Here is a 27,753-nt window from a genome sequence, read left to right on the forward strand (position 1 = left end):
TCCATGTTGGAAAAAGTTTATGTATGGATACATAAAGAGTTGGGCCACATGGACCATGGATCATAACACCCATGGGTATGGATTTGGGTTATACCCATGACTCTTGGAATCCAACATATAAATGTGCTACTTCATGACCAAAAACGTGTACACTTCTTTTCTTGGTGAAATATGGAGGTTTTTGGTGCATGAAATTCTCTCTCCAGTCCTACCTTTGTCCATGATGTGTTGTGACTTCATTTGAGGCTTCCACATTATTGGGGCTAAGCTCTTTAAGGCCAAATACACCAAGACTTCAAGGTCCATCAAAAGGTATGTCATGCTAACTAGTATATTATGTTTTTATGTTAAATGCATGCTAGTTGTAAGATTAATACCTTGGAAACCATTTGCATGTATAATTAGTGAAAGCATAGATCCTAGGTATTTAGGGTTGTATGTGCACCATAGGATGTTGTAGTATACCAAAACCCAACAGTGGTATTAGAGCCATGGGTTGTTTTCAATTATACTTGATGCAAGTTGCTGGAAAAAACTGAAAAAATCGAATTTTTTGTTGTCGGGACAACAGACTTGACGAGTCCAGTGATGGACTCGACAAGTCCATGAACAAATTCATCCAACTCTTCGAGTTGGTTCATGCACTCGATGAGTTGGACCCCCTGACAGCTTATGTTCGAGTTTTTTTTGCCCTGTTTTGGATTAAAATCATTACCACAAAGTGGTTAATTTTGTTCATAAAATTTGTTTTTTGATACTATGGTAATGTTTATTCTCATCCAAATAAATGATAATAATCAAAGTTTCAAGTTTTATACATGTTTATATGATGCTTGAAAAATGTTGATTATGAATGTTCATGTTTATGAGTTTGTTTAGATTAATAGAAAAAATTATGAGATAGTTGTTTTCAATCCAAATTAATCTAGAAGTTGGTAATAATATGTGTTTTTGTAATTTGTCCTCAAGTTACTTGAAAAGTTACATTTATGAATTTTATAACTCATAAAATTTCCATAAATTATGAAAAAAAAAATGAAGAATCACATTTTTAATGTTTTTAAAGTCTTCCATAACTTGTCTACAAGTTATGGAACTTGAAGGGTTTTTTCCATTAAACCACTTTAAAATTCATAAGTCATGGAAACCATAAGTTTTTTGAATTGTTCAAAACTTGTCCTCAAGTTTAGGAATTTGTAAATTTAAACCCCATATACACTTTAATTCCAAACCCAAGAATTTTAAAAGTTAAAGTTCAAACTTTATGGACTTCATTAAATTAATTAAAGTGTCTAATTAAAAGAGTTAATAATTCCATAAAGACATGGTTTAAGTTTAATTAAATTAAGAGTATAGTTTAATTACTAGATTAAACCACCAAGTATTTTAAATGTTTAAAATACATCCTTATACTATTATAATATTAAAAGTTAATGATTATATATACGTATAAGAGTAAAGTTAATCTTACCGTTAGTAGGCCTCATTCACGAAGCCGGTCTATAAGGGGGGTATAAGGTTACTGCCTATAAAATGGCAGTTTAATGGGTTTCCACTCTCACCCACAGCTTCTTTGACTAGTGGAGGGTCGTTAGCCGAACAGGTAGGACAAGGACTATAATTCTCCCTTCAGTAAAAGTATAATGATAAATACTAAGTAACTAAACACTTATTAAATTCCCAATCTTAGTTACTTAGGAAAATGTGAATTTGGTGCTAACCCATGAAATTCACACTTTGTACCTTACCAAATCGTTGGTGGAGCGTGTGTGGGTAACCGACATACTAACTTGGACTAGTAAGGATAACAAATGGTGACTTAATGTTTATCATAGATCGGTGGAGCGCGTGTGGGTAAACAGCACATCTATTAGGTGATAATATTAAGGGTACCAAGTGAGTTTGCATGGTTATTCACACCTTGTTTTGTGATCCTCGGCATCCCAGTCACAAAATTTGAGAGGGCACATTTGAGATTGAAACATGTCATTGAAGAGTTTAATGAATCTCAAAAGATCTAGGAGTTTCAGATCCAATTAAAACCTAATAAATTATTTCGTTTTACGTGGTGGAAATTGGTGAATCATCATTCGCCTACCTTCAAATATCTTATTGCTTGGATTATGGCATCCCTCTTCCAAGTTATAAAATATTGTGTTGGGTCCTAGCCTTAATATTTCATATTGGGTGTTATATTAAGGACTTAAAAATCAACTAACTTGAATATCTCTCATTTTAGATGTCTAGTTTAGACGTCTATGATCTACCCAAATCTCTTGGAATTTCACTTCCTCCACCCCCTCCAATTATTCTCCCTAACCCACAAGTTCAAGGTCACTCAAGCCCTATTGGCAAGGAAAGGTCTATGTGTGATCACATCTTGGAGATGAAGTCACATATTGACATGTCGGGAGAGTTAGGTGTCAAAGTCTTGAGAAAGTTAGATGCCCAATCACTTTTGTAAGTCATATAGTGAGTTCTTTTGGGACTACTATGTGACAGACCATGACTTGACCCTTAATGATCTTACCTATTTGTTTGGTGCTGCTGAATCAGAAGTGATTTGAGGACTAGTAAATCAAATTTGATTAGAAGATGAACTTCCCAAACCTACTATTTACAAAGGATGGGGCATTGGTTGCGAAGCTGCCGAATTTACCTGAACAATCATAAGGTTGGTAAAATCAAAGAGTTTGACTCTACTTCGGGTAAAAGTGAATTATCTAACTCTATTAGGTTCCTATTTGAGATTCTTATACATGATGTGACCAGATCACATTTTGATGTTTTGTAGAATCGAAGAGAGGAAGCTTAAAGGAAGTATATGCTAATTCTGATTGCGAAGATGGATTTCGATTGCATGGTTCGGTGATCAGAATTGTGAGTTGTTGCTTAAAAATTATGATATATTGCTTAGGAATAGATAACAACAAATTTTTCATATGCATTTGCATTGTAAGGATAAGTTTTTCCTCAAGTTTTTAATAAAAGATAAGGTTTTATTTTATTTCAAATATCCTTACAGTGGCATTTGTGAAAAATGGTTGTTTATATGGTTCCATTGATAGCAATATTGGAAAATGGATTTGATTCTTTCGGATGTGGTAGTGTCATAATTTACCAAATAAGGAAAGATTCTCATCACCCAAGTTTCAATTGAACCGAAACTTGGAATCATACAAGTTGTATGATGAATGAGAATTTTCATCTTTGGAAAAATTAAGTCGAGTGAAAGGACTAAGGGATTGAGTACACATTCGTGTGCACTGGTCAAGTCCACCACAAAGATCGATAAGACTATTCGTCATGATTTACTAAAGTTTAGTAAATATGGTTATACTTACAAGTTTAAGTATAATTCTGAAACATTGGAAAATATTCGATGTATGGCAGAACGAATGAGAAGAATCAACTTAGGCAGAAAGATAAAAGTTTCTCAAATCTGAAAAGATGGGAGAGTACTTTAGTATCATGTTTTATGATCACCTTAATGATTAAGATACCATATCATAATTAATCCTCTAAATACATCTTAGTGCATTGTTATGGCTGAGAAGAGGAGACATGAATTGTTGGAATGGTTAAATCAAGAAGATGAATCATACTTCGTTCCAAAAACAAAGTCTTAGAGTCATACTCCAAGATTGTAACTTGAGTGACACATCTTAAAAAAGGTTTATTAACACTAGTCAAATGTAAGAGTAAAATGTTTTCTACTCTTGTACATTTAAAATTGGTAAGTTGTGATGTTTTGGATAAAACAGAGATCAACTTAGGCCAATTGCGTGAAGTGATAGTCATGATAAGAATCCACACTTTCCCTTGAATATTTGTTTTGTCAAGCAATGGTTCTTGACAAGAGAGTCTTATATGTCTAGAGGACAGTGAGAGTCTTAAAGGTCTTGAAAGATTCAAGAACTAATCAAGGATAACACCTATAGTTCTTCACTAGCACACGACTTGAGGTTTATAACCTATCGTGTTGACATTGCTGTACCCATTCTAGTTAAAGTTGGCTTTGCATATGAGTTCTAAAAGTTCTCAATTGATTGCATAACTACTTGGAAGCAATGGCAGGCCCTTGGGTTGCCAGGAGGCAAGAAGTTAAGACTGCACAAGTTCAATCCATATGAATTCGGAAGTGTCACTAACCTTATCTTGTGATTATGGTTTTGACAAAATTCATATCGATAGGAACTCATACACCATAAAATCTAAGTGTCATAAGGTTTCTCTCCAATTCATGAAAATGATGGTGAGGAAACGCTTTCAATAAGTAGATTTTTAGTAGATAACAATTGTGAAATTTACATTCTCAAAGTCGTTAGTGGAGCGTGTGTGGGTAACCGGCACACTAACATAGACTTGTGAGAAATGGCAAATATATAAACAATTGAGACTATGATTACGGAATCCCTTTTCATAGTTCTAAAATTGCTTAGATACACATGTGATCTATCTAAGGAAAGGTGTATGATTGTGATAAAGTTTTATCAAAGCATCTAGTATCAGAAATCTGAACTTTGGTAAGAGAGTCAATAAAGTATTGATTTCTAGAAGTCTAGCTATTTTCTGAGTACATGTCAAAGCTAGTGGGAGCATAAGTGTTATGCTAATAATTATCATGTTAGTGGGAGCATGATTATTATGTTAAGTGTTAATTATAGAAAAAAGGTTCAATTCGTGAAGTTGCAGGGATTGAAAAGTTGTTTTGCTATAATTAAGGGAGAGGAAATTATACTTCATTTCAAATCATCTTAGATAGTGAGATTTTAATCATGTTTAGTCAATTATATATATGAATTTTATGTTGGAATGGTTCGACTTAAGGAAATTATATATATATATATATATATATATATATATATATATATATATATATATATATATATATTGCGTTTTCAAAATTCGATTATGATTACGGCATCCCTCTTCATAGTTAAATTTTGAAAACATGGCAAATAAAAAATATATTGTAGCAAAAGATTGGTCTAGTATCATGTCTTTATGTGAGACATCATGAATCCTGTCCCATATGTTTCGGATATAGGATCGATTGCATGTGCCGCAATATTCATCTTTTCTAAATTTTCCAAATGCTCAAGGCATTAAGAAGGGAAAAGTCTAGAATTGGATATGACTAAAATGATTAAGCAGTTGTCGAGGACAATATGAGGTTTACCAAAGATTGGTTGCTCATGGATAGTTGGAAGTATAAGTGTTAATTTTGGAAAGGACCATATTGATATATTTTGAAAAGAGGTAACTTTTGTTAAGAAGTGATAGTCAAAATGGAAATCTGGAAAGGTTTCCGTAGGTGGAAGTTGTTCTTTCAAATCTGTGTAAGACTAGAAAGCTTAATGCAAGAAGGATGTTCAAAGGAATGTACTTTGAATTTGAGACTTCATTTCCCTGGAATTGATCTCTATTGGAATACTCTGTAATGTCTATTGACAAGTCTTTGTGACTTTGTTCATAGTCATTACGAGATGATCAATGCATATAAGTTTACAATCTAACATATTTCGTTTAATGGTAGGAATTTGGAATTCTTACATTTACGATAAAGATTTGGGATTGTGAAATGAGCATCATTGGAATCATGTTCAATTGATCTATTTCACAAAGTAAAGATCATAGATAAACATAGTGTGCGTACTTGATGTATGGCATGACTAGTGTTTAGAAAACATAGTTTACATGCTTGGAGCATGGGACAACTATTGTTTTAATTTAAGTATAAAGTTGATTATTTGAAACATTATACAATGAATAATGAGTAATCAATATGGTGTTTAAATAAAATGTGTTTTATTTACTCTCAAAGGTGCTTGGGACCATAGAGGATTAATATTATTCTTGTGTTTCACTTTGCATGTTTTGACTTCCAGAATAACTAGGTTATTCTTTCCGAATGACTAAGTTATTCAAACTATCCACAGTCGATAATACGTTGGAAGTAAGTATTAAGGCAAGACTGTCATGAATCGGGTTTGTAGATGTCCAAGGTAGTGGACATAGTAATAGTTACTACAACATTCATGAGTACTCTCAGAATAGGGATTCGAGTATTGGATTCAACCCACACTCATTTGAATCACTTCATGGATTTTATCATGAGTGATCATGAGACGATAATATCTTATACTCTTCAAACCTAGAGATATAAGTTGTTACGATGAGTTAGTTGTACATTGATTGCACAAAAACGCATTCGGTAACTCGATGTTATAAAACGTGCCTTTATGTATGATTCAACAAGTAGTAGAACAAGCCATAGGAGTCGAAGTTTATCCATTCCTTTTACCTTCGGGATAAAAGTGATATCTGTGGGCCCCTCGATGATTTGGTGATGACAAACGTAAGTGCTCGGCCGGGCCTGGACTGATTTGATTTGTTCAATTAGTCAGTCGTCATAAATTGGAAATCGGGAAACAACAAATGAACAGAGAGAATGATTATAATCCATGTCTTAGTCCATATGATATCTAGAATTGAGGAATATATGATCCCTTATCTAATGTACATGTCATTGATTTGTTCAGAGTTCGATAGCGGCTTTAAGAGCTATGATTGCTATTCGGGTTTTGGATTCCTACGCAAGAATAGTTTTAGACTTATCCAAGTGGGAGACTGTTGGATTAGGTGTTTAAGCCCATAACTATTATTGGTATGTATTCGAACCGAGAGTAGCATGGTCCATTTGAGTTGCATATCATCAGGACAATTTGTTAGGATGGACTTTTGAGATAAGGTTAATTATGGTTTATTAAGATATTATAAATTATAATATATTAATATGAAATCATATGTTTTAATTACTATTGGTCAATAATTAATTTGGAATTAATTTAATAGTCAAAAGAGACTAATTAAATCTATGGGGACTAATTATGGTAATTAGTTATATTTATATGTGTTGGGCTTATGATCCATGTTGGACCAAGTTTATGTATGGATACATAAAGAGTTGGGCCACATGGACCATGGATCATAACACCCATGGGTATGGATTTGGGTTATACCCATGACTCTTGGAATCCAACATATAAATGTGCTACTTCATGACCAAAAACGTGTACACTTCTTTTCTTGGTGAAATATGGAGGTTTTTGGTGGATGTATTTCTCTCTCAAGTCCTACCTTTGTCCATGATGTGTTACGACTTCATTTGAGGCTTCCACATTATTGGGGTTAAGCTCTTTAAGGCCAAATACACCAAGACTTCAAGCTCCATCAAAAGGTATGCCATGCTAACTAGTATATTATGTTTTTATGTTAAATGAATGCTAGTTGTAAGATTAATACCTTGGAAACCATTTGCATGTATATTTAGTGAAAACATAGATCCAAGGTATTTAGGGTTGTATGTGCACCATACGATGTTGTAGTATACCAAAACCCAACAGTTTTCCGCACACAATATCTTTAGGATTACACTCTGATATGGTTTTAGATACTATGTTTTGGTTATTGACACTTTAGGTCTTGACATGAGATATTATTACGAATGTTTTTATACTAATGGTTTTATGTAATAACTTAATTAAAACGAAATTTTTGGCCTGTAATTTTGGGATGTTACAAGTTGGTATCAGAGCCTTTGTTCGAAGGGCTAATTGTCATAGACATAGAAGTTGAGGGATGAAGGGTAAATTCTGGACCTTAATTGAAAATAAATTGTCAAGAAATGGGCGGTTTTGTGAATTCTGGATTAGTTTTGTGAAGATTTTAGAAGATAGGGCCTATTTAGTAAATCTGGACTTATTGTGAAAGAAATTTATGGATTCAGGGTTTAAATGGTAAATGTTGGCCTTGCTTTGAAAGAAAAAGAGGAAGGGAGGGCCGATCTTGACATTATGGCAATCTTTTGTGGAGTTGGGTATAAAACGTCACCACTAGACAAACCCTAACCCTAGATTCTTCATTCGGCCGCCACCCTCACTCTATCTCTCTCCAGCCGCCATGTCTGTCGCTGTTGGAGTTCACCGGAGCACCATCGCCAACTGCCTCTTTGCCGTTGAAGCTGGAGTCCTCCGCAACCACATCGCCGACGAAGCTGCTGCCAAAGATGAAGTGCAACAAAAAGAAGCCGGCAGACAACTGTCGCTGCTCTCCTCCGGTGAACCGCACTGTGTTAGCAGCTATGCATGACGGGTGTGAATCGGAAGCTCTCGTATGGATCGCGCCACCTATATACTCCTTTTTCTTCATTCTTTTTGTGATTTGATGTCGTCCACATCAACATGAATTGATCGGTGGCCTTGGGTCACCGTTTCGGCGTTTCCGGTCGTCACCTACCACCGCGGTGGCTGAGTTGAGAGTAGTTTGGTGTCCAGCTCGTGCTTGTGAGTGTGTGAGTTCGTTTGCTCGGCTGAGGAACATGAAAGACCACCGCCACCGCCATAGGGAGGTTGTTAACATCGTAACTGCCGCTGCTCCTGCCTTTTTAGTGTTGCTGCCGCCACCGTGAGCCACCAGGGGAGGGTGGCTGGACCTTTTAGGCAAATAGAAGGTTTTGATGGTTGGAAAACGGAATAGATATCCACCATGGCCGCTAGCCATGGTGGCTGCCATCTTCTACCACCACCGGCCACCATAGGGTGGTTGTGTGTGTGTTCATGCTGTTGAGTGTGTGTGTTTATTTTGAGTTTCAACACTGTAAAGTGTAAATTACAAATTGAATAATGGAAAGAAACTAAAAACCACCACCTTATGGTGATGGTTGCCGCCTCCTGCTGCCGTGTCGGGTGGTGGTGCTTGTTGGATCGTGAATTGTTTGGATGTTTGGACAAAGGGACTAACAAACCCTAATGGGCCCAATGAGGCTTAATAGGCCTAATAAACCCTGATGGACCCAATGAAGATTAATGGACCTAAAAGCCCAAACAGATAACTAATGGGCCTAGTGAAACCTTAATGGGCCTAATGAACCTTAATTGATCAAAAGACATATCTATTGGGCCTATTGGGCTAAGATGGGGTTGGAAACCCTAATTAGGGTTTAGAAAACCCTAATATTGGATTTATGGGCTTGGACTTATCGGGACCCATATTTGGGCCATAGGAATAAAATTGTGTATTAAGCCTAATCATATCATATGATTTATCTAGTAGAGTGATGGACTTAATAGATTATGTCATTAATGGATTAAGTCCTTAATGGGTTAAGTAAGAAACACTTAACCCTAATTGTCATTTTATGTGAAAATCCTAATTTCACTTGGGTTTATTGTTGGGTCTTTTATTAGACCTTGATGATTGGGTTATTAATAGGCCATCCAAGATCAAGCAAATAGACTATAATAATTAATAGGCTTTGAGGTAAGGCCTATATAAGGAGTTGGGCCCAATTTGGAAGATTGGACCATAGATGGGCCATAGTTGGGCTTTAATAATTATATAATATTGGACCATTAGATTATCAAAGGTTGGATTGGAATAAATTGTTGGGCCTTATGGTAAGACCTTGTAAAGGTTTGGGCCCAATTTGGAAAATTAGGCCCGATTTGGGGAATTAGGCCATATGTTGGGCTTTGACTCATAGTTGACTTTTGGGCCTTTGGAATAGGCCTTGGGCTTGAATAAAGCTGAGTTAAGGGTAAAGTAGTATTTACCCAAGTATGTATTTATGGTTATGTGTTGGAACCCAATTATTAATTGGGTGATGTTTTGATATTGATAGTCCGGGAATCTGTCATCCAGCAGCTGAGGTTGGGTCTGCGGGACTTCAGCAGTGTGGGGTTGAGTCTACGGGACTCCAATAGTGGGAGGTGAGTTACTTTCCAGTAAAAGTGGGTCTAAGGCACCAAGGTCGGCCCACTAGTAGTTGACTATAGTTGAGATGATTATCTTTGTGATAATTGTATGGTTTGCTACTACCTGGTATGTTTATGTGATAATGGTAGTAGGAGGGGAATAGTCCCCAGGTTCGGTTGTTAGGACCGAAGGGTAGGTCGGGCACCCCATATATGCCTGACAATATTATTATGTTATTATATTTTATGATGTGATAGTAGTAGGGAGTGAAATAGTCCCCATTACCGTGTGAGATAGACCGGAGGGTAGGCAGGCACCCCAGAATGGCCTGATACGGGTAGTCAGCACCCCAGAATGGCTTGACACGGGTAGTCAGCACCCTAGAATGGCTTGACATGGGTAATTCGGGCACCCCAGAATTGCCCGACAGTGTGTATGCTATGTGATTGTATGATATGTGGTAGTATGGGGGAACTCACTAAGCTTTGTGCTTATGGTTTACAGTTTTGTTTTCATGTATTCGTTTTTTTAAAAGGAAAGGAGCTAGCTTGATCGTAGCGTGTTACACCATGTTTTCCGCATACGAGATCTTTGAGATTACACTCTGATATGGTTTTACGATACTATATTTTGGTTATTGACATTTTTTGGTCTTGACATGAGATATTATTACAAATGTTTTTATACTGATGGTTTTATGTAATAACTTAATTAAAACATAATTTTTGGCCTATAATTTTGGGATGTTACAAAACCTGGGAGCAAGCCATACATAAGTTGTGGGCCCGAGGGGCCAACCAAACTTATGTTATAGGCTCGGGAGTAAGCCAGACATAAGTTGTGGGCCCGAGGGGTAAGCCAGACTTATGTTATAGGCTCGGGAGTAAGTCAGACATAAGTTGTGGGCCGTAAAGCATGCCAGACTGATGTTGTGGACTTAAGGGTAATTGAGGTCCCGTTTGATACACATCTTTCCAGGTCCAAACAAATCTTTCTGGCTGAATGGACCGGAAAGACTGTTTGATTTGCATAAAAGAAGGGTCTTTCCCGGTAAGATATGTCTTTCCCAGAAAGCTCCAAAATCATATGTTTCTGGCTGAATGGACTGGAAAGACAATTATACACCAAACCCCGTCTATTTCTTTCTTTATTGGATTATTAATTTTTTAAAATAACTTTTTTTTAAATTTATTTTTTTATTGAATTGTTACTTTTTTTCATCATTCAACACAGTCAATCAGATGTACAATCAAACAATATGGTTTCTTTCTCAGTCAGAAAACTTTCCCGGACAACACTTTCCCAGACAGAAACTATAAAAAATGACCTGAGTCTGTTAGTGTGGACTCAAGGGTAATCGAGTTTGTTAGTTGTGGACTCAAGGGTAATCGAGTCTGTTAGTTGTGGACCCAGTATGCATGCTGTTATATATTGTATGGTGGTATTTTTGGGGAAACCACTAAGCTTTGGCTTACAGTTTTCACTTTTATGTTTCAGGTACTTCAGATTATTGGAGGAAAGCAAAGGCGTGATTATGCACATCCTTATGTTTTTTATGATTTTGGAATTTGAGATACTCTGATTTGTAATTAACACTTTTGAGAACAATATTTCGTAAACAATTATGGTCGTTGGATCGGTCTTGAAAAATTAAAAAAATTTCTTTGATTTTTAGGACACTACATATTTCGTTGTTGTTTTTGCAGTAATGAGTGAGAGAAGAATGAGGTGGTCATCTGAGAAAGAGTTGCAAATTTGATGTTTAAGGATATTAGTACCTGAAGGGGTGTTGTGGCATAGTTGTGCATATCCATCGAGTACTAGTAGAGCAAATAGAGGTGTGAGAGATAGAGGATGTTGCGGTTGGGATGATAAAGTTATACAATACCGACGTAATTAAATCAATAAATTAGAAATTTATTTTCTTACATAATCGATCAAAAATATATATATATATATATATATATATATATATATATATATATATATATATATATATATATATATATATATATATATATATTCATGTTTGCAAATATAATGTCCTCTTCAATTTCTGCGTTCTCTTTTTATATTATACTAACCAAGTGAGTGTTTTTGTAGATTATGGTTAATGTATATCTCTAAATTCTTCCTCTTACAAATAGAAATATAAACAATTTTTTTTATTGTTTATTCTATAGTCTATACCCCTTGAGTACAAATCACCAAAAAAGAGACGGGTATCATATTTTCATACTACAATGATTATTCAATCATTTTATTTTTTATATCATAATCAATCAATTGAGGTTATTCTAAGCTCCAACTTCAAGCAAACAATAATAGTTCCTTTAATTGGTAGACTATTCTAATAAGATAAATTGAATCCGATTCATCTAATAGTTTTTTTATTTTTATTTTTTTTTATTATCAATTTCTATAATGTAGAAAATAAGTTTGAATATTGAATTTTTGAATATATGATCCAAATCTTTTTTTTTTTTTTTAATAAATGAAAATGGTTATGTTTTGATGTTATTTTGTATCGTGTAATTCGTTTCCTTTTGGGATCATTTTCCCATGATATTGAATTTTTGAATATAGAACAACTTATTTGGCTAGAAGTTAAACAAACCAATTATATCATAAGACCTGTTTGCAAATTATTACGAAGCCAACATATCCAATTAATTTTGAAATTCTCGTATCCTACGGTTAACCCAAGAAAACGATTAGGTAACAAGTTACCTAGCAACTATTTTTTCTAACTACTTATACAAAAAACACAATGGAGCTTCTATAAACCCATATAAACCACCACAAAGTGTAGAAACTAGCTTCCAAGTAGGATTTCAAGACCGACTGCAATCACACGAGATCCAAACTCATTTTTTATACGGATCACAACATTCTTTCTTTCATTTTCTTTTCTTTCATCTAAAATCAAAGAATAAGTGAGAAACTTTCTTTATTATTTTTTTATTTAAAAAAAAATTTATTTCCTACAAATATTATTATAAAATTAAAACCATGAATTTTGATATATATATATATATATATATATATATATATATATATATATATATATATATTAATTTTTAATATGTATATAATTTAATAAGTATTAAAAAAGATTTAAAAAAGTTGGTCAATAGGAATAGAAGAGAAAGTACGGCAATGGATTCTCTCACCACTTTTTCCCCAATCAAGGTACAATGTTCAGGTGAGAGAGAAAGCTTCTCGCACTCATTCCCTGACCCACACAATCCGGCCTCATATGTGGTAGCCATCGAACCGTTCACGCCCCACCATTTCTCAATCTAACATGTCAACTCAGAAGTGATGATACATAAAAGAAAACAAGTGACTAACCAACTCAATGTTCACTTCACAAAACGGACAAAGAACCAAGGGAATATCTAGGTCTCTACATACAAGGTTAACTCTAGATGGAAAACTTATTTAATATCAAGTAACACACCTATTCCAACATGACGGAATATCGAAAAAGTCAAGAATTTGTTTATCAATAAAAACACCGGTTAAAGTAACCGAGAAATCACATGGATAAGTCAACGACCAAAACCAATTGTCTTTTGAAAAAGTCATGTCACATATCACTAAATCTTTTTTAAGATCTTGGCTTCTATACATTAACCCTGAAAATAAAAAGCTATCCAATAAAACTTCAATTCATTATCATTCATCGTCAAGATTCGTAATCCATTGTACTTATAAAATACTCAATATCATATTTTCTTGCGCAAACAAGTTGAAAATAAAATACGATATACTCTCCATAGTGTATTATTTGAATGGGAATAAACCAAAAGATGAAAGATTCATTTATGACTATTGAAACATCTTAATAAATATTATAATTATAACTTCAATTAACTAATGGAAGTGGTCTTGCTAAAGGTTGAAATCGGGGAAAACCAACTTAATTGAGAAAGCAAAGGTGTAATTTGTCATTATCTCTAATCAATCCAATTCTTTATTCAAATCAAGTCACGTTTCTTTTCTATTTTTTTTATTATTAAGTTTTGGGCCTTTGGGTACGACCCTAGTAATACAATGTATCAAGCATTTATTATCAAGCTAATTACACATTTAATTATTGCATGTTACAATTTTGTGCAAAAGATAAATAATCCGTCATTACATACACTATGGTTAATAGTTAATACCTTTATAACCAATTAAAAAAAAACAATCATTTTTTGTTAGAGATATAATTCGAAAGAATCAAACCCTCAATAGTCAACATTCTCATACATCCATCAAAGCTTTCACTAAACACTCTTACGTTTGTAGTTTTTGCAGAATCCGATACCAGTGATCGGACGGGTTTTTCATACCCGTCTAACACCTTCAAGCTATAAAATTTACCATCGTATCCACGTTGCCAAATCCTGACCGTTCGATCAGCAGACCCACTGAACAATAAATCAGAAACGTTGATCAAACAAAGTATTGCATTAGAGTGTCCACGTAATGTGCTCGTCAGCACCATACGATTGCTACCGTCTTCCTTGTCCCACACTAAAATCAATCGGTCATTTGCACCCGAAAATAACACCGATCCGTCGCCGTTTAGTGCCAACGCATTCACAGCTGACTTGTGCTTTTCCAACGTGGCAATCAGCCCATACTTCCTCACTGCTTTTCCCCAGATTTTAATCCGGCGGTCGGCGGAGCCGGTGAATATCGTTCCGTCCGCCGCCACCACCACCGCATTTATGGCGTCGTCGTGTGCTTTTATACTCTCCACACATCGCAAATCCGATATCCTCCAAATCTTCAAGTATTTGTCCCAAGAAACCGAGCACATTAACTGATCGGTGATCAAAGCGAGTCCAGAAACGGCGTCGTGGTGCTCGACCCATAGTTTTTTCCGGTGACGTCTCACATTGACGTAATTCTTTGGTAAAACCGCACGGCGCAACCGATCTTCGAACGTCGGAAGTGTTGCGATGTGTTTGTGCCGTTTGTTCTGCGTTAATTTCCATACTCGGATCTTGTTATCCTGATGAGCGGTGAAAATGCTACCGTTGCTGAAAGTAATGGACTTAACGGAGCCCGACGAAGATCCGGCGACACTGAAGGTGTCGATTAACGCCAAAGATGTGGTGTCTATTACGTGGATGAAGTTCCTGGTGGCTGCGTAAAGGTGGTTGTTATGGACGGCGAGGAAGTTGACGTGGGGGGCCGGGAGAGGTTGGAGGGATGTGAGGCGGAGGTGGGAGATGGTTAAACCTAGGGTTCGAGGGGATGTGTGGTTGTTGTGGAGGCTGCAACTGGTGATTGTGGTGGTTGCGGTTGTGTTTGAAGTGATGGTGGTTGTGTCGTCGGAGAATAGTAGGAGTTGAGATGGTGGTGGCGTGGGTGTTTTGTCGTCGGAGAATATCCATAGCCATGTAGGGAGTTTCATGTCTCCGGTTAAGAAAGAGTAGGTGGTGTGAATAAAACAGCGATCCAGATGGAAGAGAAGCTGAGCCCATATATATAAAGCTTTGAGGGAAGCTTTGATTCTGAAAATTAAAATGAATATCGTATTTACCAAAAATGAATAAAATGGTATATTTTTCATAGTCCTTTAAAATGAGAAAATTGACAAGTCGGAGTTCTTCTCTCCCATCAAAATTTTGGATTTATTCAATAGAGTGGTCCATATAGCCACATAGCCACATAGCCATGACTCGAGTAGATGAAGCCTTCGTTGCAAATTGCTAATCACACTAATATACCCATCCTGTTTTTTCAAGTATCTCACATTATCTTTTTATAATTGTCTCACATTGGTGAAATTATTATTTTCTCTTTCTGTTTAATTTGTTTGGTGTTTACAAAAAGCAAAAAATACGTATTATAGATATTTTTTGGGATTGAATTCCAAAATATAAACTCAAAAAATTGGATTTTCGGGTATAAACATGGATTCCGCGGAGGTAGCTCTGAGGAGCTCCACGAAATCTACTGTACCTTCGCGGAATGATAAAATCATAAATAAATCAGGGTCTTTAAAAAAGAAAAAAAAAAAAAAAAAAAAAAACTCAACATTCATTCCTCGGAGCTATCTCCGAGAAATGAACTCATTCCGCGGAGGTAGCTCCGAAAATGGAATTTTAGATATCTTTTTTTTTTTCACATTAATTTTTCGATGTTTATATTCATTTCCAACTAATTATTTTCAAATAACATTATGATAATATGAATTTTTGTTGACAATGTTTAGAATGAATGTGACGTAGAAAAAAATTGATCTTTTAATTGGAGATCTTTACATAAAAGAATCATTAGAGGTGATTTTTTTTTCTTTTTCTGAAGATCCATATTCTGGTGCTACCTCCGCAGAATATGTTCATTCCTCGAAGGTAGCTCCGCGGAATGGATCTTGAGTTTTCTTTTGATACATTGATTCATTTACGATTTTGTCATTCCGCGGAGCTACAGTGGATTCCGTGAGCTCTTCAGAGTTACCTCTGTGGAATTCATGTCTGTACCCGGAAATTTAATTTTTTATGTCTATATTTTGGAATTCAACCCCCAAAAATATCTATACCTGATATTTTTCCTTACAAAAATGCTTCTCTCCTTTCACACCTATATTTACTTTAGAGAAAGCTACATAGTTGGTTATTTAGTTTTTGAAAATGATTCATTACAACTATTGAACTATTAGTTTATTAAAAAGAGATCGATTCAATATAACTATCTAAACTTCTATTTTTTATGGTTTTATTTCGTGTTTATTTGGTTTTTTTTGGTAGCAAAATATTATTTATATCGTTTTTATTTTATTTATTTGATTAATTTATATATTAATAAATTAAGAATCACCATACCCCAACCCACAACACAACATCTCCTTTCTTTGGTTTTCGTCAGCATCACAAAACATGCAAAGTCGTAGGCGATCGGGATCTTAGGAAATTTAATAGGAGTCGCAGGCTTAGAGAGGGAGAAGATGCATTCAAATATATTTTTATTACACTAAACATCATGACCACCACCATTGGATCAACCATGGATGAACCTTGCTTAGGGCGAGAGGGGGTTGTGGCCCCCCTGATTTTTTTTTTTTTTTTTTGGTTAGAAATTGTCACAAATGGAATTTCCTAGAACAATTCAATTCTAAAGCTCTAACCATGTACCAATTGATTTACAATGTAATTGGATGAAAAATTGATTTACATTGTAATTGGATGAAATAGAAATATGACTTTTATGAGCCATACTTATGGGTATTATTTAAGTATGAGTGGTAATAACCCATGTTAATTTAAGTTATTATAAGCTAATACAAGTTAACAAGATATTAAGGACTCAAATAAGTCAAAACAAATTCAAGTGATATCTATGTGAACATGCTATGGTATAAAATTTAATTTAAAATCAAAATTATATAATATGGATATATAGAATTCGGTTTGGGGAATCTTTTCCCAAACTCAAAACCGAATTCACACTTTGGAATAAATCTAGGACCGAATTCCTTTCTCTCTTGGACACTAGAACCGAATTCCTTTCTCTCTTTGACCCTAGGACCGAATTTCCTTTTCTCTTTGACATTAGGACCGAATCCACTTCCTTCCATGTGAAGTTATGGCCAAAAACCCTTAATATCTTCATATCTTATCCTTAATCCAACTTCCCAATGTGATTTGGTGCAGTTACCAACGAATATATCACATCAGCTCCTTATTTAACTTCCTTCATATATATAAGATACTTAATAAGATTATTCTTTCATTCTACAATTCCAGTAGCAAGTCTCACCACTTTTCCTCTCAACTTTATACCCTCTTAAGACCAATTAAGCTCCAGGAGATCTTCACCTCAACATAGTTATAAGTCTTGGTAAGTAACTTTCATATAAACTAGTGTATATACCACGATTTTCATCTCTAATTCCATATATCCACACATTAATATGTATTTAAACTATTAGAATACGACTACCATTATGTAATCTAAATCGAAGATCACCGTTCCTATCCCATAAACTAAACCGCTATCACATTCGAGGTGAGTTCATACCCCTACATTTTCATAACTTTTTCTATGTTTTAGAGGGGGAATACAAGTAAAACACAATAAACTTGTGTTGATATACAAACCATTATTTTATGTTTTATTATGTTTAAGTATCTTTTATGTGGCGTAACGTTATTTTCAAATTGCAAACGGTTACATGCAAAATACGTTAAAACTAAACGGTTATTATTTTCAACGAAACAATACTTTTTAAACTATAATATGTATAGTTTAGGTAACATTCACATTATTTCACCCTTTTAGGGCAAAGAGACAAAATATGATTATTTTTATATATTATAAACATAACGAAAGGAGTAACAACTCCATGTACGAACGTTTTCATTACAAAACACGTATCTCGTTGGAAATTTGTGAGCAATTCGTCTTCATTGTGCCTACGAAGGGTATCCATGGAAGTCCTGTTTTATAACCAGAGTCTCATCCCAAAGAGTGTGATACTTGTGTATAGATCTATACGGGATTGATGATCTTGCACCATGGCTGTTAGCTATAGCACGACCGGCGGTGACAAACATTATATCTTTTCGACGCCTGAAGAACGTCGAGGCAGACAATTCATTGATAGCATGGTTATGAAAACTCACATGATAAATGGAAATACATTATATTTACATGAAATCAATATTACACTTATGTTACGTAATTACACAACTCTTCAAATGGTTTTATTTTCGAATAAAACTACATGTTACAAAACTAAGTATGGTATATATATATACTTGTACTTTCGGTCTTGAAATATATAAGAGTACAGTTTAGCTTTATGGAAAATATATGATTTTTAGGGATAGATACGATTACTTTACAAACAAACAGTTTACAGTTAAGTTTTATGGAAAATATAGGATTTTCCGGGGTAAATACGATTACTTTACAAACAAACAACTTACAACTCATTTTGTAGAAAAAATCAGATTTTCTAGAAACAAATACTTATGAACTCACCAACTTAAATGTTGATACTTTTTCTCAAATAACTTGTGTAACATCCCATAATTCAAGACCAAAAATTTCATTTAAATTAAGTTGTTACATAAAACCGAACGGTATAAAAACTTCCGTAATAATATCTCATGTCAAAACCAAAGTGTCAATAATCAAAACATGGTATCATAAAACCATATCAGAGTGTAATCCCAAAATTGTAAACCATAAGAACGAAGCTTAGTGAGTTCCCCCATCATTACCACATACCACATAATACCATCGGTATCTTTCAACCGGTAACTGCCATCGGTATCTTTCAACCGGTAACTGGGGACTATTTCACCCCTACCACAATCACATAATAATGTATCATAACCATACAGATAACATACTAACATCATAAACATACTGATCATGTACTAACATTATAATATACTGATCACATACGAAGATTATAACATACTGATCACATACTAACATCATAATATATTGATCACACACAAACATTATAACATACTAATCACATACTAACATCATAACATATTGATCACATACCAACATATCATAAACAGACAGATAAGCATTGCATGGGTTCTGTATACCCCTGCGGCATCTTTCAACCGGTAACTGCCGTCGGTATCTTTCAACCGATATCCGCCATCGGTATCTTTCAACCGGTAACTGTCATCGGTATCTTTCAACCGGTAACCGGGGACTATTTCACCCATACCACTACCATACAATAACAGGATATAACCATACAGTCAGGCATATCTGGAGTATTAACCTACCCTTCGGTCCTAACGACCGAGTCAGGGAAAAACTATTCCCTGCTACTACCATTAACACACATTGCATATCACATAAGCAAATCTCACAAGCATATCACATAAACATACCAAGATAATTATCACAAAGACAATTATCTACCAACTACCCCTGTTGGTGGGCCGACATTGTGGCCTTAGATCCACCCCTATTGGAAGTATAACTCACCTCGCACTGCTGAAGTCCCGAAGACTCTATCCACGCTGCTGAAATCCCGCAGACTCAACCCCAATTGCTGGATGACAGATTCCCGAACTGTCAATACCAAAGTAACACCCAATTAATAATTGGGTCCCAACACATAACCATAATACATACTTGGATAATTCCTTCATTACCCCAGGCTTGTCTTATATAAGCCCAAGGCCTAATCCATAGGCCCAAAGCCAACTAGGAATCAAAGCCCAACATATGGCCTAATTTTCCAAATTGGGCCCAAGGCTATACATAGTTTTATTCTAAGGCCCAAAATCATACAATCATTAAGGCCCAAACTATGGCCCAATTTTCCAAATTGGCCCCAAACCCCTTACATGGGCCTTACCCTAGGCCCATTAGTTACTAAATCATCAAGGCCCAATAGCAAGGCCCAACAATAAACCCAAGTGGAATTAGGGTTTCTCATAAAATAGTGATTAGGGTTAAGTGTCCTACTTAACCCATTAAGGACTTAATCCACTAAGGACTTAATCCATTAAGTCCAATGTTGCTTAGATTAGTTTTTGCCAATGATTGTTATTTAATATCTCCAATTATTAAATAATTCCCGTGTGTTCCGATTAATTTCCCTAAATTAAGGTTTTGTTGGCATTAGGGCTTTCCAACTCAAATACTAGCCCATTATTAATTTGTTGGACTTTTAGGTCAATTAGGGCTTTATTGGGCCTATTAGGCCCACTAGAATATCATTAATACCATTAGGGTTTTATTGGGTCAATTAGGGTCCATTAAGTTTCATTGGGCCCATTAGGGCTTACAAGGCCCATTAGGGTTTCAAGCACCCCAAACGAATCAACTCGACGAGACAAACACACCACCACCCGACACGGCGGCTGGTGGCGACAACCATCACCCTAAGGTGGTGGTTTTCAATTTCTTTTATTATTCTATTTACAATGAAAAATACCAAAAATAAACACACACACAACCACCCTTTATGGTGGCCGGTGGTGGTGGTGGCTTCCTTGGTGTTCCAGCCACACAAAACTCGACCTTACATCACAAATAACACACACCAACACCCTATGCCTGGAACAGCAACACAACCACCCACCTGGTGGCGTTGGGAGACGGCATAACCATGGAGAGGTGGAAGCGGCGGTCTTGACGGCGGTAAGGAAACAATCACGGCGACAGCAACAACTTTGGGACGACAGCCACCTTTGCTCGGACTCCCAGATGCAACCACCACTTGGTGGTGTATAACGGCGGCAGCAACAACTCGTAGCAACAACCTAATCACCGATTTGCAGCGGCGGTCGCGACTATGGCCAAACACCGAACCCAAGGAGAAGGAGGTGGTAACAGATGGAAATGAAGGGGAGAAGAGGTGGGCGACTCCCACCAGAAACAACAGATACGACATCACGGGGCCCTCCTCCGACTACCTATTGTCGCGACTCCTCAGGCCAGTCTTCGCCTTCGATGGTGGTGAAAGTAGCGGGAGAATAGAAGTCGCCTCCACCGGAGAACAGCAACACCATCCCCCGATCTTGAGGCTTCCGACCACCCATGCATTGCACCCTCGACCCCGACTTCACTGGCAACGAAGGAGACCACCGTTCATGCAATGAAATGGAGGTGGCGGCTAGGAAAACTTTGAATGGGTGTTGGCAGCTGAAAAAAAAAAAACGATGCTAGGGTTAGGGTTACCAGGGGGTGACGGGTTTAAATACCCCGATCCCCACACTTGTTTCCATAATGACCAAAATGGTCCCTCCATCCCCTTTTCTTACAAATGCAATCCAATATTTACTCTTTCTACCGTGGCTTCATATGTCACACCCCAAAACCATGAACGGCGGAAACGTTCTAGGGCGGAGGACGTCATGTACAGTATCACAACAATGAAAAGTAGTAAACAAGCAACAACATCATCCATTGCATTAATAATATAATTTTAATACAAGTGTGTTCTGTCAAATTATAATAGACACTAAAGTATAATAAAAATGAAAGATGAGTCTTGAACGAGCTCCATCTTCTCTAAACCATGCATCGGTACATGTCTATCGATAACCTGAGGATACAAGTTATTTTGAAAGAGAGAATCAACTTTAAAGCTGGTGAGATCATAAGTATTAACATGTCTTAATTTGTATGTATGTATTTGCTTGACATGTAATGAAAGACTTTAAAATGTTTTGAAAGAAAGTTCGTGTAAGTATGAAAATGTTTGTAAAACAACTGTAAACGTTTGAAAAACCCTAGAAATCCCTATGATTTCTACTTTTATAAAAGGGAGTCTTCTACCACGACCTAACTGCTCTGAATGTAGCTTTCTACCAAGACCTAACTGCTCTGAATGTAGCCTTCTAACAAGACCTAACTGCTCTGAATGTAGCCTTCTACCAAGACCTAACTGCTTTGAATGTAGCCTTCTACTAAGACCCGACTGTGCTACTATTATTATTATAAGAAATTTTATCCTTTGGTACTAGAATACTAAAATAATTCACCTCATCGGTTATGTGAATGAGTCACAAGATAGAGGTAATAATATAAATAACCTAAGCGTTATCCTTTTGTACTAAGATAACTAACATGTGTCAAGTGAAGACATCCGTAGATGTACATTTACCTCTGTTGCTAACAGCTGGGTGTAGGAATAGTTAGTCCCTTAAAGTATACTTATAATGGTATCAACTGTTGACATCTGTAGATGTGCTTTTACCTCTGTAGCTAACAGAGATTAATCCCACAAAGTATCCTTTGGTACTAGGATATTAAATCCAATCTATCTCGTCGATTATGTGATTGTATCACAAAGTGAAGATAAGAATGAGGATTATATAACATAATCTATACATATAAAATATACTAGTAACTCATCATATGTTGTGTATGTAAACGTACTAATGTAAGCGTATATATGTAAACGTATTCATGTAAATGTACTCATGTAGATGTATCTATGTATATGTACTTATGTAAACGTATTCATGTAAATGTACTCATGTAGATGTATCTATGTAATAGTATAGTAATGTACTATAATGTTCTGCGTGTGTTAGCTATAACGTGTGTTCTCTCTCTATCTAGCATTTATAGCAATGTACTTTGTGTACTAGCTGTAACGTGTGTCATCTCTTTATCTAGCAAGTATTGACTCATGAATAAACTAACTCATTGTATGATATTGTATTCTAGTAATAGTTCTAGTATCTTCCTAAACTACCCAAATGGTAGCTTACTAGTAATGTAACTTGTACGTATGAACATGGACGTATACCCTTGCTACCCAAGGGTATTGAATGAACTGGAAGAACCTTTATGACTATATATGTACACATGATATATAACTAATATTTAAACAACTTTCGGACGGGTACCCGATATCCCACCAGACCACACCTCAAGCGCGAAAAGGAAATAGGGCGGGCAGGCCTTCCTAAGCCTTTTAAACATTCCTTATATAATTATACATATATAGACATGCAATTGACAATATAAAAGCATAAAATAAGTTTTGTAAAACCTTTGAACATGATTATTATTTAAGAAAAGGTCAACGTGATGTCAGCCTACAAAAATGGTTTGGAAGTATTTGTTTGAAAGCACAGTTTAAGTATAACAAAAACATTTGTTTGAAACACAATTGTAAATGAGTTTGAAATGAAACATTCAGTATATAAAGAATAGTTTAATAAGGAGTTTTAAACATATACAATGGTTATGAAAATCATTTGAAGAAAAATGTTTGGTAAAACGACTAATGAGTAGTAAATCATTTGAATGCTGCTTATTAATCACATGTGATTGATACAATAAGTAGCATGATTCTACTTGTATCCCCTCCCATAAAGCATTTAAAAACATTTAAAACATTGATTAAGGGGTATGAACTCACCTGTAGCAAGTGGATCGGAAGGAAGTGTCGGATAAGTGCTTGGTGTCAAGTGAAGACTTAGACACGCACAAAGATCCTAATAACATATAAAGACATATGTATATAACCAAATAGTCTTTAAACAACTAATAAACAAAGTTAAGACACTCTAGGACATGCTAAACACCTTACACAAGTGTTATAAGTCTCAAGAGTTGCATCTAAGTGTTGTAGGGAAGGGCTAGTGTGTTTGGGGTTCAAGGAACACTCCTCTAAGGTCGTAAAATCTTGAGTTTACTACCGTAAACTCCTAACCTTTTGACCATTTGTTGTTTTGAAGTCTACTAAGCTATTTCAAGCATTCCCACTTCATGATTAAGCCTTAGGAAGTGTTGTGTGGCATCAAAACACTCCTAAATGGAGTTTACGGTCTATGGACCATTTCTACATGAGTTTACTACCTTAAACTCATGAGTTTACTACCTTAAACTCATGAGTTTACTACCTTAAACTCATAAGTTTATGGTATTTGGGGTTTTCAAGTCCTTAGCTCAATCATGGCAATAGTCTAGGTTAGATTTAGACATAAGGAATAACCATGGGACTTTTATGCACCTTTTGGGGTGTTTACGGTTTTGGGAGATCCCCAAACCGTAACCCAAAACCGTAAACATGTAAAAATTTAAGGTTTTGGTGCTTTTTGTGTAATAAACTCATAAAGGATGAATCTAGACAAGTCCCTAAGGCATTGTGAAGCATCTAGGCACCCTAAGGCACCACTTTGCACCTAATCTTGGTGTTTAAGGTTTTGGGACCTCCCAAAACCGTGAACACCTTTATCTTGGTGTTCTTGGGACTTTTTTTTTATGCTAATATGTAATACAAGCTTAATAAGACTCGAGGATGGAAGTACTTACTATAAGGAAGCTTGAATTGAGCTAAAAGTCCAAGAACACTTAGTGTGTGTTCTTGGTGTTTTTGGAAATCTAATCAAAACACAAAAATGGATGGATGAAAAGATGTACAATCACTAGATTAAGTGATATACTACCTTGAAAGGGCTAGAAACACTTACTAGATTGAAGATATTGAGCGAAAACTTTTATGATACTTGAGAGAGTTCTTGGAGTTTACTCTTTTGGGTAAAATGAAAAGTGATCTACTTTGGGGAGTAAACTCATGCTTAAGACATGAGTTTACGGTTTTTGAGGGTGTTTACGGCCCAAACATAAAAGTTTGGCCGTGAACTTCTAAGCTACGTGGTATTCGGGATTTAGAAATTTCAAGTCCCGAGACGGCCCATCCGTTCACCCGTTCGTTTAAAGATTAATTAATAAAATAATCAAATGAACTTTAATTTCCTAAAAACAAGTAAAAGTGAACTTGACTTATAATATGGAATGATTGACTTTTAGGGTTTGACCAAACGAAAATTTCGGGTTGTCACATCATAAATATTTATAAAATGAGTCCCAAACACACACTATTAACCCCCGACTTCTAGAAATGTGGCAATTAACTCCTCGAACCCAACACCTTGCATATATAATTATTTATTTTAGGCAACCATTCGTTCACTAATTTATTTATTTAACTAATAAATAAATGGGCGTTACAACTCTCCCCCACTTAAATTTGATTTCGTCCTCGAAATCACTTCTTACTATTTCTTATATGCCAAACCACTTCTAGTAACATGATCACCGTCTTGGGCACACCCTAGCCTTCGCAGGGTAGCTGTGACCAATCTTCACAAAGCCCTAATATCCTCACAAGAATGAATTCCTTGCAACAGGATCACATCCACTCGTCTGAATCTACTACCTCGAGATGGTTTGATTCCCTGACAGACCACTCATATTGAATCATCATCGATGAATCCAGTCTGTTTATCCCTCAACTGTTCACTCAACTTCTGATAGTTCGAGGTTCCCATTATAAAACAAGATCACAAGCCAAGTTATCTCTGTAGGTCACTTATACTCGGCTAAGGCTCAATTAATCCTGCTACGAGTGACTTGCCACTTCCCAATCAACCAACTATTCCGTCCGTATGCAACCTGAAACGCAAATACTAACACTACCCAAATGCTAAAACTATCAGAGCACTGAATTGCCTGAAGTAGTATGCTGCTACATCGTTGCTTCCCAAAATCTATCGAGACCTTCTTGGTCTCAATTCATTCATCAATCGTCTAAAATACCAGGTTCTAGCTGAATTGCGGAGTCAATAGGACTCCCACTTAGTCGTTTCACACGGCTTCTGAATGAAATCCTTTTCTGAAACTAGTTGCCACTAGGTGTCATACCACTGCGACTCTAACAACCTCCTGATCCAACCGATCAGGTCCATACATCGAATCCTGACGTCACGAAATACAGGCTAAAAGCGATTGCTACCTAACCGATGGTAGCCTTATATCACAAGCAATCTTATATAGTCCATTGCTTCCCTGATCCCACAACTGTAGTGGCACTCCTACAGTCGTATCACTAACTCATCCTGATCCAATCCTTCTAGGCAATTCCGAAATCCAATCCTTGGATTTCCATATCCTTACTGCTACACCCGAACTGGTGGGTACTAATGTTCCTTTCGTTTCCTAACAAAACGCTCATGCTATCTTCCAACCAAGTGAAGTTGCGGCTACACCCATAGACTTACCTCACCCAAGCACTATCTGATGTTAGTGAATGCTACGACTACTCTCGCAGTCTTACAACACTTTTCCATACTACCTGATCGCTAGTGAATGCATCGGCTACCCCCACAGTCTTACAACACCTTCCACACTACATGATCGCTAGTGAATGCTACGGCTACCCCCGTAGTTACAACACTTTCCATACTACTTGATCGCTAGTGAATGCTACGGTTACCTCGTAGTCTTACAACACTTTCCAAACTGGGTCGAACACGCACTCGACCTAACACATCACTAAACTTGAGTTCTAACTGGAACTCTAACCTGGTTCCTAAAACCTGCTATCACGTAACCCCGCTGTATCAGTACCACACCTATACCTGTGATCAAAGTGTCACAGTAAACCACAAAATCATCTACACCCTCTGACAGGGTGAGAATCGGTGCCTCGCACAACCACTGTCTAAGAGTCTCGAAGGATGCATGTTGCTCAGGCCCCCATCGAAAGGCCACCGATTTCTTGGTCAGTCGGGTCAAAAGAACCACAATCGCGTAGAAGTCCCGTATAATTCTCCGGTAATAGCCTGTTAGACCCAGGAAACTCTGCATCTCAGGTGGAGACCTCGGAATCTCCCACTACATCTCGGCCACTATCTTGGCCGGATCGACTAGAATACCCTTCTGGTTGACAAGCTACCCAAGTAATTGCACCCCGCGCAACCATAACTCACATTTGGAGAACTTTATAAAAAGTCTCTCCCCCACTTTGATTCAAATAAGTCTTCACGACATGCGAGAATTGAAGGATTCCCAGTCCTTCTCGCTTTCAAGTATCCCACTGATTACAACCTGTGCTTACCAATGCTAGCGATTAATCACAGGTTAAACCGTAAGATCGCCTATACTCGGAAATCTTGATGAGTACTCTTGAAATCTAGTCCATTTTAACACCTCAGTCCATCTCCCATGCTGAAAACTAGAGTATCTAATCCTGACCCAATATTCTTTGAATAATACTCGAGCACAGATCCCGACAAAGATTCGGGATGAGAACGGTATACGTAGATTCCACCCCGCAAAATACATTCCTCTGTAGGTTCATCAAGGACTTTTCGGCATGCAAGATGGCATATATGATCCTTGATAACCCGGAGAAAATTGACCCGAGGTCCGACTTATCCAAACTCACCCACAATTCCAAAGCAATACGTATTCCCACATCTATATAGTAGCAGTAGCATATGATATACCCGTAACATCTGGAGGAATACAGATCACCTTCAGCTTACATGATCAACCCTGCCTCACTTGTAGCAGCCTAAACCCTTGGAGCGACAAACTCCCTTGTGCATTTTCTCGTACGTGCAATACTGACTCCGACCCTGCTGGCCTTTCACATGAGGATCAAAGGTCATGGATCTCTTCCCGGGACCCTCTACAATACGTACCTGGCACGACCCTCTCTTCCCAGGGTGCTTTGAATCAATCTAGCATCTTCAA

At 36.5% G+C, this 27,753-nt stretch overlaps 1 protein-coding gene across 1 annotated transcript; it reads right to left on the minus strand.

The window, feature by feature from the left end:
* Nucleotides 1–13,869: 13,869 nt before the first annotated feature.
* Nucleotides 13,870–15,202, minus strand: LOC145033492 (uncharacterized). The gene has a single exon (XM_078982088.1). It carries the CDS (start codon nt 15,173–15,175, stop codon nt 13,958–13,960), a length of 1,218 nt encoding a protein of 405 aa, XP_078838214.1. The 5' UTR covers nt 15,176–15,202; the 3' UTR covers nt 13,870–13,957.
* Nucleotides 15,203–27,753: the final 12,551 nt, after the last annotated feature.

Source organism: Lactuca saligna, chromosome 3 (genome assembly GCF_052625555.1).
Source record: "Lactuca saligna cultivar CGN05327 chromosome 3, ASM5262555v1, whole genome shotgun sequence".
Lineage (NCBI taxonomy): Eukaryota > Viridiplantae > Streptophyta > Magnoliopsida > Asterales > Asteraceae > Lactuca > Lactuca saligna.